Raw genomic sequence first — 14,380 nt, forward strand, 5'->3', positions numbered from 1 at the left:
GCCCTGATTGGAAAATATCTTTAATTAAAACACCACATCAGAATCCTGAACCAATTTCATCCCAGCTCTGCTAAGTGCTTTGTACAAAACATTAACTCTAAAATCTCATTACACATTAGCAATCCCTGTGACAAACATAAATGATAATTTAGCTCTAATGCATTCTGGAGCAAGCCATTTTTAAGACAGGCACATGATATCAGCTTGCTAGGAGAAGGAGAAGAGTTGAATTTATCTGTCTCTTTATTTTTTAAACAAATGGCTCTAGCTGGCTCAGCAATGGGCTGCGCAAATCATTGTCATGTGCAGACCTGACAGTACATAGCAGCTGTTTAGCCCAAATCTGGCACTTGAGCCTGGGCTGGGTTTTGAAATCCCACCAGCAGTGCTGAGCTCCCACATCTTTAAGCATTCAGAGGAAGGGGACTGCGGTGGGGAAGGTGGAGATGTTTGTTGATATTACAGGACAGCAGGGAGGGAGATACATCCAGAGACTGCAGGTAATGTAAGCTTGCTCAAAAACACAGGGAGGAGGGAGAAGGAAGTGGAACTACTGCCTGCAGTCACTCCAGCTGGCTTCCTAGGAAAGAAGCACAAGTGCAAAAAAGGCAACGCTTGCAGTGCTGATGTGATCTCTAGCACTAGTGGGAATTTTGCACCACTAAATACTGCACAATCCAGCCAGGACAACAGAGGACACTGCAGTGGATAATATTTATATTAAAGTACAAGAACTGTTTTAACAGCACTTCTAGGCCAGAGGGATGGTAGTGGAACTAATGTTATTTGCATTTCTTGTCAAAAGGATATTAAATATCCCTTCTTTGATTAGCAGCAACATTTTCAATCTCTCTCTAGTCTTGAAACTGACCTTTCCAAACTCCTCAGGCTGCACCTTGATCAATTTTTCTGTGTGCAAGAAAGCACATGGGCTGTTAACTTTGTGAAATGGGGAATTTACGGTTATTTACTATGGGATTATGAAGCATGTACATAATAAATATTATACAGGGGTTTTAAAAACAGGCAAACTCCAACATTTCCTCCAAATACCACCTACTAGATTTGGTCATTTCCTGGAAATCTAGAGCTGGAATCACTTTTTTTTACTGGCTGAATAGAAGTTGCTGAAATTTTCAGTGAAGGGAATACTCATTTGATCTTTTCTGGCCGCACTACAAATCAGATTATTTCTGATTAAATTTTGTTTGCAGGGGAGGAGGGAGCAGATCACCTTCATCCACTCCGTTGTCAGAGATTAAAGATATCCATGGGGCCTCATGATGTTGTTTCCTCTGTTGCATCTGTAGAGAAAAAGTGTAAATCAAAATAAACTTGACTTTGTCAATGCACATCTCTCTCCTGTAAAAAGACTTGAAAAGCTGTGTTTGGTCTAGCAAGGAAAAAATCCCCCTAAAACTTGCTGCAAGATGGGTGCAATCTTCAACCAGCTCTTCTTTCAAGCAGCAATTGTGCTTTGCTTTGCCCTATAAAAGTAAAATTATTTATATCAGTTAAATGGGTGTCCAGACATGTTAGTTCCATGTACTTTTGAAATCTTATTATTGTGTGGCAGAAAAAGGAAATTAACCACATTAGATTAAAAAAAAAAAGGACTTCATTTTTACTTGCAACTGAAATGTCATTCTGTGATTTTCCCTATTTCCAGGGCTGGAGGAGCTGCCTGTCCCTCTGCACTGGGGCTGTTCCTTCCCTTTCCCAGAGCTCTGCAAGAGGTGTCAAGTTCAGCTATCTCCATAGAGAGATCTGCTAAACTCTTGGCATTTTACCTACACCTCTGTTCCAGAACATCTGAAAACCACCACACAGATCAGACAACCAAGCTCCACTTGAGAGTCAGGAAAAAATGAGAAGTCCCAGAGGAGGTTTTTGTGAAAATGATCTTGCATGTAGGGAAGCTGACAGCAGTCAGGTGGTGGGTGGCTGGCTGGGTATTGAAAGGCCAGTAGTTCCTTGGTTTTTACTGCTCAAGAATAGTAGCTTGGGGCTGCAGCTCTACTTGTGTCTTAGTCTGCTGTTAGACCAATGTCCCAAAATCACTCAGGTTCTTTGGAAGACTTTTCCTTGAATCATAGGTTATCCTGAGTTGGAAGTTTCTCACAAGGATCATCAAAGTGCAGCTTCTGGCCCTGCACTGGAGAACCCTAAGAATTCCACAACATACCTAACAGTGTTGTCCAAGTACTTCTTGAACTCTGTCAGGCTGGTGCTGTGACCACCTTCCTGGGGAACCTGTTCCAATGCCAAATCACCCTCTGGGTGAAGAACCTTTGCCCAAAATCCACCCTAAACCTCTCCTGACACAACTTCAGGCCATTCCCTCAGGTCCTGTCACTGGTCACCACAGAGCAGAGATCAGTGCCTGCTCCTCTTCCTCACAAGGAAGTTGTAACTGCAGTGAGGTCTCCCCTCAGTCTCCTCCAGGTTGAACAGACCAAGTGACCTCAGCTGCTCCTCAAGGCCCTTCACCGTCTTTCTGGCCCTTGTTTGGACACTCTCTAAGAGCTTTATGTCCTTCTCATGTTGTGTCACCCAAAACTGCCCCCAGCACTCAAGGTGAGGCTGCCCCAGCTCAGAGCAGAGCAAGGCAATCCGCTCCCTTGCTCAGTGATGCTGTGCCTGATGCCCCCCAGGACAGGGTTGGCCCTCCTGGCTGCCAGGGTATTGCTGGTTCTTGTTCAACTTGCCATCGACCAGGACTTCTAGGTCTCCTTCCACAGTACTGCTCTCCAGACTCTCATTTCCCATTCTGTGCATACATCCAGCTTTGCCCCATCCCAGATGCAGAATCCATCACTTATCTATGTTAAACTTCATACAGGTGATAATCCAGCTCTCTAATTTGTCCTGGACACTTTCTGGCTAGCCCACAGGTTTTCATTTCTTCATTTACAGTAAAGCTTTCCTGAATTGTTCGTCCTCTAGAGGATTTGTCTTCCAAACCACCCTGTTATACTGCCAGGTTTCAGCATAATTTTCCTTCCTCTTGCCACACCTGTGCACTTGCCTCAGATACTGGACACTTCTACTGTAGACTAAAAAATCATATTTAGTAGAACTTTCAGTAACAAGCAGCATGATGTGTACTGCTGTAGCTGCACATGTAGCTGTACTCTTTCTCTTCTCTGGGTTGAAATTGGTACACTGGGTTTCAAACAGAGTTCAGTCAAAAATCATTGCATGCTGTCCACAGAAGGGGTGGGGTGTAATTTGAGGTGATAGCTTCTTTCATCGTCAGCATGGCCCTCGGCTAATCATTAAATCATGTCTGCAGGCTCTGCAGAAGTGAGTGCATTTTGAAGGGGACCCATGTGATAGACACTGCAGGGTGGGAACAGGAGCTGTGCTTAAATTTCTGTTTGGCAGTGACAATCAGCATTATGAAGTGATGCTTCATTAGTCATGTGAAGAACAGAATAATGCTGTTGCTTTATTTGCAGCCTTCTGCCTCAGTTATATGCTGACCTTGGTCCATATAACTCTGGCCATAACAATGTCCTTCTGTGACATATCTTACCAAAAAGTCATCAAGGCCTTTGACTCTTCATGACATGCTTCACAGCTCTGCCTACATACCTGTGTCTGTATGCCTACATAGCTGTGTCCCACACCTGCCCAGCACCTAACCACCCTTGTTCAAAGGCAGAAACTCAGCCAAGGTAGCTTAAGGAAAAAAAAAAAAAAAGGTTCAACTTGTTCTACTCCTTAGTTCAGTTAATCCTTGTAGAAAGTCACTGCCTGTGTACTTTGTGCCAATCCCATGGTCAAAAACTACATTTGGTTCACATCAAGAGGAATTTCCTTCTCAACACTGCTCCAGCAGAAAGCATAAGCTTCACTTGCTGCGGAACACATGACATTACTCCAAAAATAGTCCACTACTTCCTCAGCTTAAGAGTAATGAAGTTACCTGCTGGAGACAAAACCTACAGCTACAGGCAGGGAGCAGGCTGGAACAAGGCAGAGGACAAACAGGATCCTGAAAAGCAAAATGGTGCAAAGCAGCTGCAAAAGGGGCAGGGGAAGTAAATTGGGATGGGAAGTCTGGGAATGCCAGGAAACAGATGCAGTAACAGACAAGAGAGAAGCATGAACAGCCCTTTTGTGTGGGCTCTCAAATCTACATGGACCAGGTATACCTGGAGGTGAATTTGACCTGGGTGGGTCAAACACAAATAAGCTCTCAGTTGTGAGGGATGGGGCAACTCTCACCTGGCAATGGCTCCACAGTGAGTAAGCAATGACTGCTGCAGAGCTGCAGCTCTTATGCTGCGCACCATCGCTCACCTGCAGCCTGCTTGTGCGGCAGGAAGGCTCCTCAGTGCTCTCACTGTCTTCTCCCAACTCAGCTTCCCTGGACTTTTTCCCTGGGAGTGCCCATGCCATGTCCTGCCCCTTTAGGCTGCAGCTTCTTCACTTGGCTGGCACCTAGGGAAGGGAAGCATGAGGCAGGGGCACATCACAGCCAGCTGGAGCAGGGGCTGCCCCATGGGACCAGCCTGGACATGCCACTGCCCAGCAGCCCTGGCAGCCTGTTCCCTCCCACTGAGTGAAGAAGACAAGAATGCATCAGTCTCCACAGGATAACCATCACTCAGATAGAAAAAGATAAGTCCCTTTACCTTTGGGAATTCTGCTCTGTGGTCTTCTCTCTCCTCCTTTGCTTGACCAGATGCTGTTCTCTGGCAGCCTCATTTCAGGAAGGAGTGCATGATAAAGCACCCATGAGGAAGCAGCTGGGAAGTGAGGTGTGGGAAGTGGGAGGCCTGTACCTACTCACAGACATCTGTGCTCCTCTTCAGGAGTGGCTTGTGGGGATCATATTCCAGCTCTGCAGCTCTTGTAATTTCTATGGCATCCCCTGCATAGTCTCCTGAGGCTGGATATGCTACATGGAAGAAATACCCCAACCAACCCCACTGGCTGTGCTCAGGCTGTACCTGTTCCAAGGATAGGCTTTCCCAGCTCGGGTGGCTGTGCTGTCCTTTTCAGTGACCTGCATTCACAGTGATTTGTGCCTGCCTATAAATCTGCCACCTGTGCCTGGTGCCATCAGAGCTCTTCCAGGAAATCCCTGTGCCATGGCCTCACTGCATGATCCTGTAAAGGGAGGCTGGGACAAAACCAAACTGAGTCGAGCACTCTGCTGCAGGCAGGGCATCCCAGGGCTCAGAGTGCAGCCATCCCTGTGGATCATCGAGGCTGGCCCACAGGGGAGTAGCTGGGGTGGCCACTGGCCATGCAGGCAAGTCCTGTAATGGGTTTTGCTCTGGTGTCATCCAACAGAGCAGAGTAAGGGCACAGCCACGACCCCCCAGACAAATGCAAATTGACTGCATCAGCTGGGGGAAGACAAACATAAGGAAGAGGAACGGGGTGTGCAGCAGCTCCTGGCGGGATCAGAAGCAGCACTGCTTTCACACACGTTTTGCTTAACATAAAGGTTCCTCTGATGTTTCATGACTATCAAAGGCTTTGAAATTCACAGGAATTTCAAGGAAGGCAGAAGTTCATCTGAAATGAGAGAAAGATTATATTTTCCCTCCCACCATATTTCCAGCTTCCCAAGAATTTTCCTTTGAAGACTCCACTGCTCCCAGAAATGTCTTTATGATGTTTTTTAAATCATTTCCCATACAAGATCATCACAGCACTGCACAGCACAGCAAATGACAGAGGCTCGGAAAGCAACGTATGGGGATGAGAACTGAGGAGGTGGGTGAGCTTCAGCTTCTCAACAAAACCAAATCATCCATCATTGGTTAGAGGCAAGTGTACCAGATGTCCCTTAGTGGAGGGAAAGCAGGGGCTCCTGAGTGGCTGTATTACCGAGCAGTGCCTTACTGCTTCCATGCTGGCCAAACCAAGAAGACAGATTTGAGCTATTGGAGAAATTGCACTTTCTGAAACTTTTTCTCTCAAGTACGAGCCACTCCCATCTGGAAAAGAAAGCACCTGCTAACTGCCTGCGGCAAGGGAGAAGGTCTCACAGCAAGGCATTTTAATTTCCAGCCCCCAGAAGGAGATTCCTCTCACTGGTCCGCTCTGATATCTGGCCACCAGGGAATAGATAAGCATGGGGCAGACTGCAGAAACTGAGATGAAACTGCTTCTTTGCCTCTGATAAGAGGGAGCTGATATTGAACCTATTAGTCAGATTATGGTGGATCTGAATTTGTTTCCCCTTGAGCAGTAGCTACAGAGACAGAGCAGCTGGATTAAGTTTCACTTTTCTATGTAAAATGACTTAACAGAGTAGATAAAACTTAATATTTGTGAAGGCTCATGTGTTTCCCTGAGACCTGATCTCAATAATGTCTTATGAATGCCTTACTGATTGTTTAATGAATTATTTTTCTTCCTCTCAGACTGTTAATAATAAATTATAAGTAGAAGGAATGTACAGACTGCTTGAAATAATTCTGTGAATATGAGTTCAGCTGTGGAACTCACTCTGTTTTGCCTTCCATTACCTCTGAGCAAGTGCTTTTTGATGAAGATTTTGGGGCAGAGGAGCTCCCCTTGTTCTTGCGAGACAGGAAGGCCCTAGGGGTCTGAAGGGCAGTGAGTGAGCTACATTGGGGAAGCTCAGCTGATCTGTGAAATACACCAGGTTTCAGTGTAAACCAGCTGGCAGTGTGTGTACATTGTTGGACACCTCCCAGATGGACTTTCACTTGGCAAAGCAGAGGCAGGAGGGACAGAGAAGCTTCAGCGGCAGAGGAGGAGGGATGGTCCCATTTCAAGGCCGTGGAAAAGGACTCAGGATCTCCCCTTCTCCTCACCTGCCACGGGCTTTAAGAGATGTTCAGTGTGAGTCACATTCACCTCACACAGGTTTTGCTGTCTGAAGGGTTCACATCCAACCAAGCCACCTACATGGAGAGCCCAGGCAGATAACAGAGGAGGAGAAAATTTCTTGTTTCTATCAGACTTTTCTTATAATCTAGGCTGACTGCCCTTATTGCTGCCCACATCCTGCAGCTGACGAGGAGCTGGGGCCTAGCTGAGAAGCCCAGATCAAAACAAAAGTCATTCATCCCTCTACTAGTGCCAACAGCCACCCACCCACATGGGAATGTTATGTGGATGGGTCTCTACTAGAAGCTATTAACTATAAGAGGGGTTTCCATATTACTCATGACCTATAAATATATACTCTATAATGTATATATATATTGTAGAGTATAATCCACAGATTATAAAAGTCTGCCCCTTAGCATAGTTCACCCTGGAGGTTTCATGGATCATTTCACATATTTCAGTGTTAAATAACAGCCCCCTCTATATCCATAGGCACATAAATGGACCAAACTCAGCTACCCCAGTCACTCTCAGCAGCACTTTGCCCACAGGGGGAAAAACAACAGAGCATTAAAAGAGGGGGGGAAAGACACAGGGTGCTAAGATGTCAGCTGCATTCATAAACTTCCATTATTAGCCTTCACCTTCATCCTTGCCTCTTCCAAATCAAAGTACTTTCACTTTAAATAGTGCCATGCACCCAGGGGAAGCTGCTGAAAATATCCAGTAGTGCAGCTTTTGCATGCAGTCAAGCCAGCCCATGCCTTGCATTCAAACCAGAGGCAAACAGCTTTCACCATCCCCAACATGCTGGTACCACACGTGGAGCTTAAAGCCAAGTGAGGACATTGAGGACTTTGCACTCAAAGGAGCAGCCTTTTGAAGAGATACGATGGGCACCATCCCATCCTGCAATGTGGGCACAGTGTAGAGCAGGGAGGACAGCAGAGGCTGCTCATGCTGTCCCCAGGAACACAGAGACATGGACTAAGCCAGCAATCCCACATGCTCCTCTGCCCAGTCACTGCACACCAGTCCAGCCAGCCACAGTGGTGTGCTCAAGAGAGAGTGAAGGGCAACTGAAATCTTGATGGCAACAGGTAAGAAAATGTTCTTTAAATCAAAAACAATTCTGCAGTTTTAGCGGGGATGCCACATACAGAAAACCCACTGAAGGCTTTCTAGTTACTTACACTGATTATTTTGGCATACATACATCCTACAACTGCATTTATTCCACTGGAAAAGTTTTTAGTAAAACCAGTGTCCCAGGTTCCCCTCTGCCCAAAAGGCAGCCCCAAGGCACACCAAGGCTGCCGGAGTCTCAAGTGAGGAAGCATGAGATGGGCAGGTCAGCACTTTTGGTATTGCTCATTAGAATGACTCACAGCTTGGATACAAAGCCAGGTAGATGAGGATTACTCACTGCTCCTTTCAGCTCATCAGAGCTCACCTCCTTCCAAAACCTGAGTTAGCAATTGTCACCTTTGCAGAATTCAGGGCAGCCAGACTTGCAGCAGGGCTCATTACCATCATTTAGGTAATAAAAATCACCTGTGGTGGGACACCACGGTGCTGCAGATGGGCCAGGAGGGATGCTCTGGCTTCTCTGCTCCGTCTGCTTTCTCTATGACTGCCACAGCACCCACCAGCTGCTGGCACATCAGCTTTCCACCATCCTGTGCAGGAACTGCTGCTCCCTGCACAGGGAACAGTCACTGTGTGGGTGGTTCCCAGGTTGGAGACTGCCAGGCTTTAAGCCACCGAATAACTTTGCTTCACAGCAGCCACTTGTGTGAGCCAAGCTGTGGGTCTGCCCTTCTCACAGGGCCTGGAAGTCACTGAAGTAATTTCAGGGAAAAGAAAGCTCCAAAGAAAGTGTGAAAGAAAGACATCTATGTCCTCAAAGACTCACAGGAACCTGCTGCTGCATGAAATCAAGGGTGAAGTGGGTTTTATTTGCACCTTTTAAAAGCCAGGGTGTGGATTCCTCCCTGATCCTCAGAAACAGCACACACAGAAGACTGAACAGCAGAGCCCCAGAAAGGTTCTTATGTGTCATCCCAGGTTTTGCAAAGTGGCACATTACAAACACCTGAGGTATCCAACTCCTTTATCTCTGCTCTGATAATGAATGCTTTGACCTTAGCTAGTCTTCCCCACCTCCTTATCTGTATAAACCCACCATTTCAGAAGCAGTGTTTTTGGAGCTGCATTGCTGACTCCTGCAACCTGGGCAAAATTGCTCCAGAAATCAGAAACTTGTAGGTCAACATTTATTAACCTTGTATTAAACTGTGGGGTCATTATTGCCCTTGTGTTACACCATGCACTTGGCAGTCACTATGAGCTCATTTGTACAAATACCTACTCATGTCTGTACTTTCATCACACTGGTTCACTAAAATAGCTCCCCATATGGGAAATGCATTTTCATGGTTAGTTTTCTCTTTCCCCAGCCATATTGCTTGTACATCTCCTTCTCCTTTGGCTGTCAGACCTGCATATGGCACCAAACCACCGACCTCTCCTATGTTTAGCAGGGAGCTAAGGAGCATTTCCATATTTACCCACATTGGTAACATCCTTATTCTTAGTATTTGGGATGTTAGAAAAGAGGTGGAGAAAGAAAAGGAGATATCTGCCAAGAATACCTGCCCTTGTTCTTAAAAAAAAAAAGAAAAAAGAAAAAAAAAATCATGTTTCAGGCATTAATTCAGCCTCCAATTATTAAGGAGATGGCAAAGATGGTAACCCTATAAATAACAGGCACTACAGCAGCTCATTGAAAGATCATTCCTGTAACAATAAAACAGCGTACTTATAAGGATGCCTTCAGAAAAAGAATCAGTAGGGGAGAGAGAGAGAAGGGGAGAAAACATCTGACCAAAAACTGTAATTAATCTGTGGAGGTGCAGCTGACAACTTAGGAGATCTAAGAATGCTGTTTTTATAGTCATGAAAATAGCACTGAACACTGCAGGTCTGCATTCAGGCCACCAAAAGAGAAATCTTGTGAAGCAAGCAGGTGGGGCTGATTTTAATGCAAGGAGGAAGTGTCTCTGAAGTTATCAATTTTCTTTTCAAAAAGATTCTTGCAGCAGGCAAGGATCAAGTAATTACTTTGCCCCTGTTCACAAGATATCTCAGAATAGTAACAGACCACACACCCAGGAGATGATTAAAGGAAGCCAGGGGTCAGGAACACAGAAAAGCTTGTGATACAGAAGAGAAGATTTGCATGGCCATTAATATTTCATGACTTACAAGCCATGTGGTTCAGAACAAATATCTGCACAATAAAGCAGAACTCTCTGCCATCAGGTTGCATATTTCAAGACATACCTGAGTCATAAAGGTATTATTTACATGTCTTTACCCACGAAAAGAATGCAAAACTGTCTGAATCCTTATACCTACCATAGGGGAACATGGAAAGCCTTTCTGAAGGCTCAGCAGGATTTAAGTGGGGCTTCTGCCCTCCGCTAGACCTCTGCACAGAGTGAGTTTCAGCCTAAAAGCAAAGCATAAGCAGCGTGTTTCATACTGCAGGCCTATTAGATCCACTACAAAGGAAAAGAGCTGCTGCACTGTCAGTGTGTCTCTTCAGCCTCTACTCCAACTCATGAAACAAAAGTGCTATTTATATGCAAGTGTATAGGTAGCAGTGCAGACAGGAGATATTGTATTCTCTGCCATTATTCCCATTTTAGACACATCAAAGCTGGTAACTGAATTAAAAAAAAAAAAACAAACAAAACAACAAAACAAAACACCAAACCATAAGTGACTACTTTTCTCCCAGTGAAAAGAACAAGATGTGTCAGGGGTTAAGCACAAGTATTTCATCCCAGGATTTTGGCAATTATGCCTGGTGAGATTTCATTCTGGGAAAACAGAGTTTATTGTGGTGGCATAAGCAGGCCCTTTCCTCACAATCAAAGCTAGGAATTTTCCCTGCCTGCACTTGCCTGTGTGTGGCTGGAATAAGCAAGTGGAGCGAGCTGTTCAGCTGACTCACCAGCACAACCAGACTCTCCTGTTGCTGCCAGCCACTGACAGAACTTTTTCCTGCCTTTGCACCTGGGCTCTCCCTTTCCCAAGCTGCTGTTAGCAACCAGGCTCCTGACTTGAAAGCAATGCTGAGAGCCAGAGTGACATTGCTAAATCGCCCAAAGGAATTGCTCAGAGCAGGGAGGCATGTTAGCATTGCTTGTCAAAGCTGCTGCTTCTCTGAGTCTCTTAGTGCTCTCTGGGTGTGTGAAGAAAAAGGTGAGAAGAAATGAGAAGTTGTGGGGAGGAAAAAATTAGGGGAAAAAAAAAAAAAAAGCACTGCATCAGAATTGCATCCACTGTTTTACTGACAAGAATAAAAGTCCTTGCTTGGGGAATTTATAGCCAAAATGAGTCTAATACCACAGGGCTTGTCTGCCCTGATTGAATGCTTTGCAAATTACTCACATGAGCAGCCCCACTGACTCCATCTGAAGGATTCTTCCACGTGCACAGTCTGGCTCACAGTGATTAGTGACAGCAAACTGCAAGGGGAAAGGCATGACAAGGGAGAAATTGCTCTAAGGCAACGTTATTTACTGCTTCCCTCCCTCCTAAAAGGAGCCAGGTGTTTTGACTACTTCATTCACTGGCTTCACCTTTGTTTTAAACCAGGTGCTTGCCAGAGTGGAAATAATTTATTTCAAGGTTCCTTCACACAGGGAAGTCTGAAGACAAATCCGCAGCAGGTGAAAGTCCTACTTCATAAATATAATTGATTATTATCATTGTGAGGGACATGACAATGAGTAAACTGCAGTTGTTTACTCCACCAAGGTAAAGTTTTGGAAGTCTTGACTGAGGAGGTAAATTCTCCACCTTCCACGACACTGCTGTTGGCTAAAAATATTTGGTTGCTAGCTGTCTTGTGGTTGAGTGTGACCAGGGATAAACTGGTTAATGTTGGATTTTGCTGAGGTTAATGATGTGGCTGATGAGGTGATTTTGTTTTATATCTACCTGCTAACCATGGATCTTTCTTGAGAAACCCAAAGCTGTCTCTCACAAATGGCATTTATCTCTCTCCTTTCAAAGCAAACAGCTCACTGAAAAATTTCCATCCCAAATGTAACCATTCACAATTACAGGCCTGAAGCTGCAAAAACTGTTGCTCTTGCTTCAAAGTCAATTATTTTAAGGCATTTCACTTTCAGAAGTTATGCTGAGAGTTGAACACTGTGAACCTCGCATGATTGCAGAGCAAATCTCACTCCTGCCAACCAGCTTTTCAATATAATGCCATTTTTTTTCACAATCCTCCCAGGTCTCAAGTGCTGTCAGTGCTCCCCACTTCTACATTTCACTGGTGAAGAGACAAAGCAGCGCTGTTTCCTGCAACTCGATCTCTATCCCTTTGCCTCTCCTTGGACTTGCCAGCTGTGAAAAACAGGAATGCAGCTCCATCCATCCCCAGTAAGCCTGTGGGACTCAGACTGTTATGAACACAATCACAGAATACCAGGTTGAAAGGGATTGCAAGGACCATCTAGTCCAACCTTTCTTGGTAAAAGCAAGGTCTAGACATGGGGTAGTATGCTGTCCAGCTGAACCTTAGTGTCCAAAACTGGAGAATCCACCATTTCTCTGGAGAGGTTATTCCAATGGCTGCTGTCCTCCTTGTAAAAAATTTCATCTTGTGCCCAACCAGAATCTTCCCAGGAGTAATTTGTGCCCATCGTTTCTTGAGATGACCATCCCTTGAGACAGCACTACTGGTAGATACCCTCTGAGGTGATCTGGTCTGAGACTAGGACTCAGCTGGCCCACTAGATCCTGGAGACTATATCATGGGTTTGACTAAGTAAGAAGTCAGAGGTATTTTGTTTTGCTCTCATGCTTTATTCTCAAGTACATTCAAGATCGGGAGACACTTGGACATTGTGATGAAACTGGAGTGCACTCAGCATTGTACTGCTCGAGCACTCTACAAACTCAAATGTGACCATCCACAGCTTACACTCTGCTGGGGTTCTCCTGTTAACCTCATTCACTGACAGGAAACTGAGGGACACAGATTCAAAACAAGAACACCAAAGGTACTGGAGTAAGAGTAGCTTTCATCATGGGTGGCTGGGGAATGCAAAAGGCAAAGTTACAGCCACACATGCTATGCATGTGAAAACAGAGAGGAACGCCTGAGAGAGATGGACCCAAGCAGCCAAGCTGACCAGCTGGCTCCTGTGGGCGTGGTGGAAGGATGGGGATTTATTGACCAGTGCTTCCCCCTCTGCACTCAGGTAGGTATAGTCTCTGGGTACCAGGGGCTTTCTTTCTGGATGATGTTGTTGCTTGAAACTGACAGAAGATAAGGCAGTGGTGTGTTCTTTTCTGGGAGACCATGAAAAAGATTCTTTTGATGAAAACCTCGGTTACCACTCTCTTTACCTTGACATATCATTCAAGGTGATGGTGGTATTTTGCGGATTTGGCTGCAGGGGTCTTGCCCAAAACTGCACAAATCATCAGCAATGAAAGAAGCATCTGAAACCCAGGCATTCCAAACATTAGATTTGTGCCCTCAGTATCAAAATAGTTCTCTTTCATCTGCTTGGACTCACGTGTAGGTAAAACAGGCTTTCTAAATAATGTCACATTTGATCATCCTGATCTAGACCTTAAGTCTTGCTTGTTGTCTTTCTGTACCAAGAATGAACTGTGCCACCTCACCATCCTAATGAAGGGAGAATTTGTCTATGAAATTCAAGACAGCACAGAAAGGGGCAGGGCAGAACCTTAGAATAAAAGAACAAGAAATTCAAATTAGGCTGAAGAAGGGAAAAATTTCCAACAGAGAAATTATTACGCTTGCTTAATCTAACAGGGAGATATGGTAAACCAGTTCTTCAAGGACCAAGATAATTTCAATTTTCTTCACTTAAAATTCCAGCCTACGGTCTCTGATGAACTTCTTGTCAACACAGTATGGGCTTGACAATGCTGCTCTTGTTTAGGGTTGTCTCCTCTTCTTGGCTCACATAAAGTCCAGAGTAATTTTCAGTCATCTCTTCAGGACAGGGTTCAAAAGCTCTGACATTATTGTTATTCTTTATCTTCTTTCAGTCCACATTGGTATATATTTCCTATTTTCTCTCAGAAACAAAGCTGAAGATCTGCTTCATTCGTTGCCTTTCAGAGAAAGAATCAAAATTGTCTCATCACTAAGGTTATATGGGAAAAGTCACACAAGGGCATGCAAGTAATGGCCTTGCGGCCCCCTCGGCAATGCTGGACCCACTCTTCATGAAAGATCATGAAAATGATCCAGAGATTAACTAGAGTAGTATGCATGTGAAGGTCTCCAGATTGTACTCATGTTAAAAACAGGACATGGAATTTGCCACAGCAATTAACATGCAGTTACATTTCTGAACTGGTAGCAGTATTTGAACTTTCAGTGGTTAGCAGACAGGCTAACAAATAAACTGCGCTCCCTGCATCACAAATTTACGATGTTTTACCCAATATCTGAGGTCAAGATCTTAAAAAGGCTGTGCTCTATGAA

At 45.0% G+C, this 14,380-nt stretch overlaps 2 protein-coding genes across 3 annotated transcripts in view; both read right to left on the reverse strand.

Annotated features, from left to right (window-relative positions):
- LOC119698574 overlaps positions 1-8,139 on the reverse strand; it is a 341,074-nt gene extending 332,935 nt beyond the window's left edge. The window contains exon 1 of the mRNA XM_038130625.1: positions 4,309-8,139. Within this exon, the coding sequence (XP_037986553.1) occupies positions 4,309-4,407 (99 nt within the window). The 5' untranslated portion in view covers positions 4,408-8,139. The remainder of the gene's footprint in view (positions 1-4,308) is intronic.
- A 4,557-nt stretch (positions 8,140-12,696) lies between these two features.
- QKI (QKI, KH domain containing RNA binding) overlaps positions 12,697-14,380 on the reverse strand; it is a 153,858-nt gene continuing 152,174 nt past the window's right edge. For both annotated transcript variants that reach the window (XR_005256171.1, XM_038130609.1), the window contains exon 9: positions 12,697-14,004. Coding sequence is in view for 1 of the 2 variants with exons in the window: in XM_038130609.1 (XP_037986537.1) it covers positions 13,994-14,004 (11 nt within the window). In the remaining variant the exon portion in view is untranslated. The remainder of the gene's footprint in view (positions 14,005-14,380) is intronic.

This window comes from Motacilla alba, chromosome 3 (genome assembly GCF_015832195.1).
Source record: "Motacilla alba alba isolate MOTALB_02 chromosome 3, Motacilla_alba_V1.0_pri, whole genome shotgun sequence".
In the NCBI taxonomy this organism is placed as follows: Eukaryota; Metazoa; Chordata; class Aves; order Passeriformes; family Motacillidae; genus Motacilla; species Motacilla alba.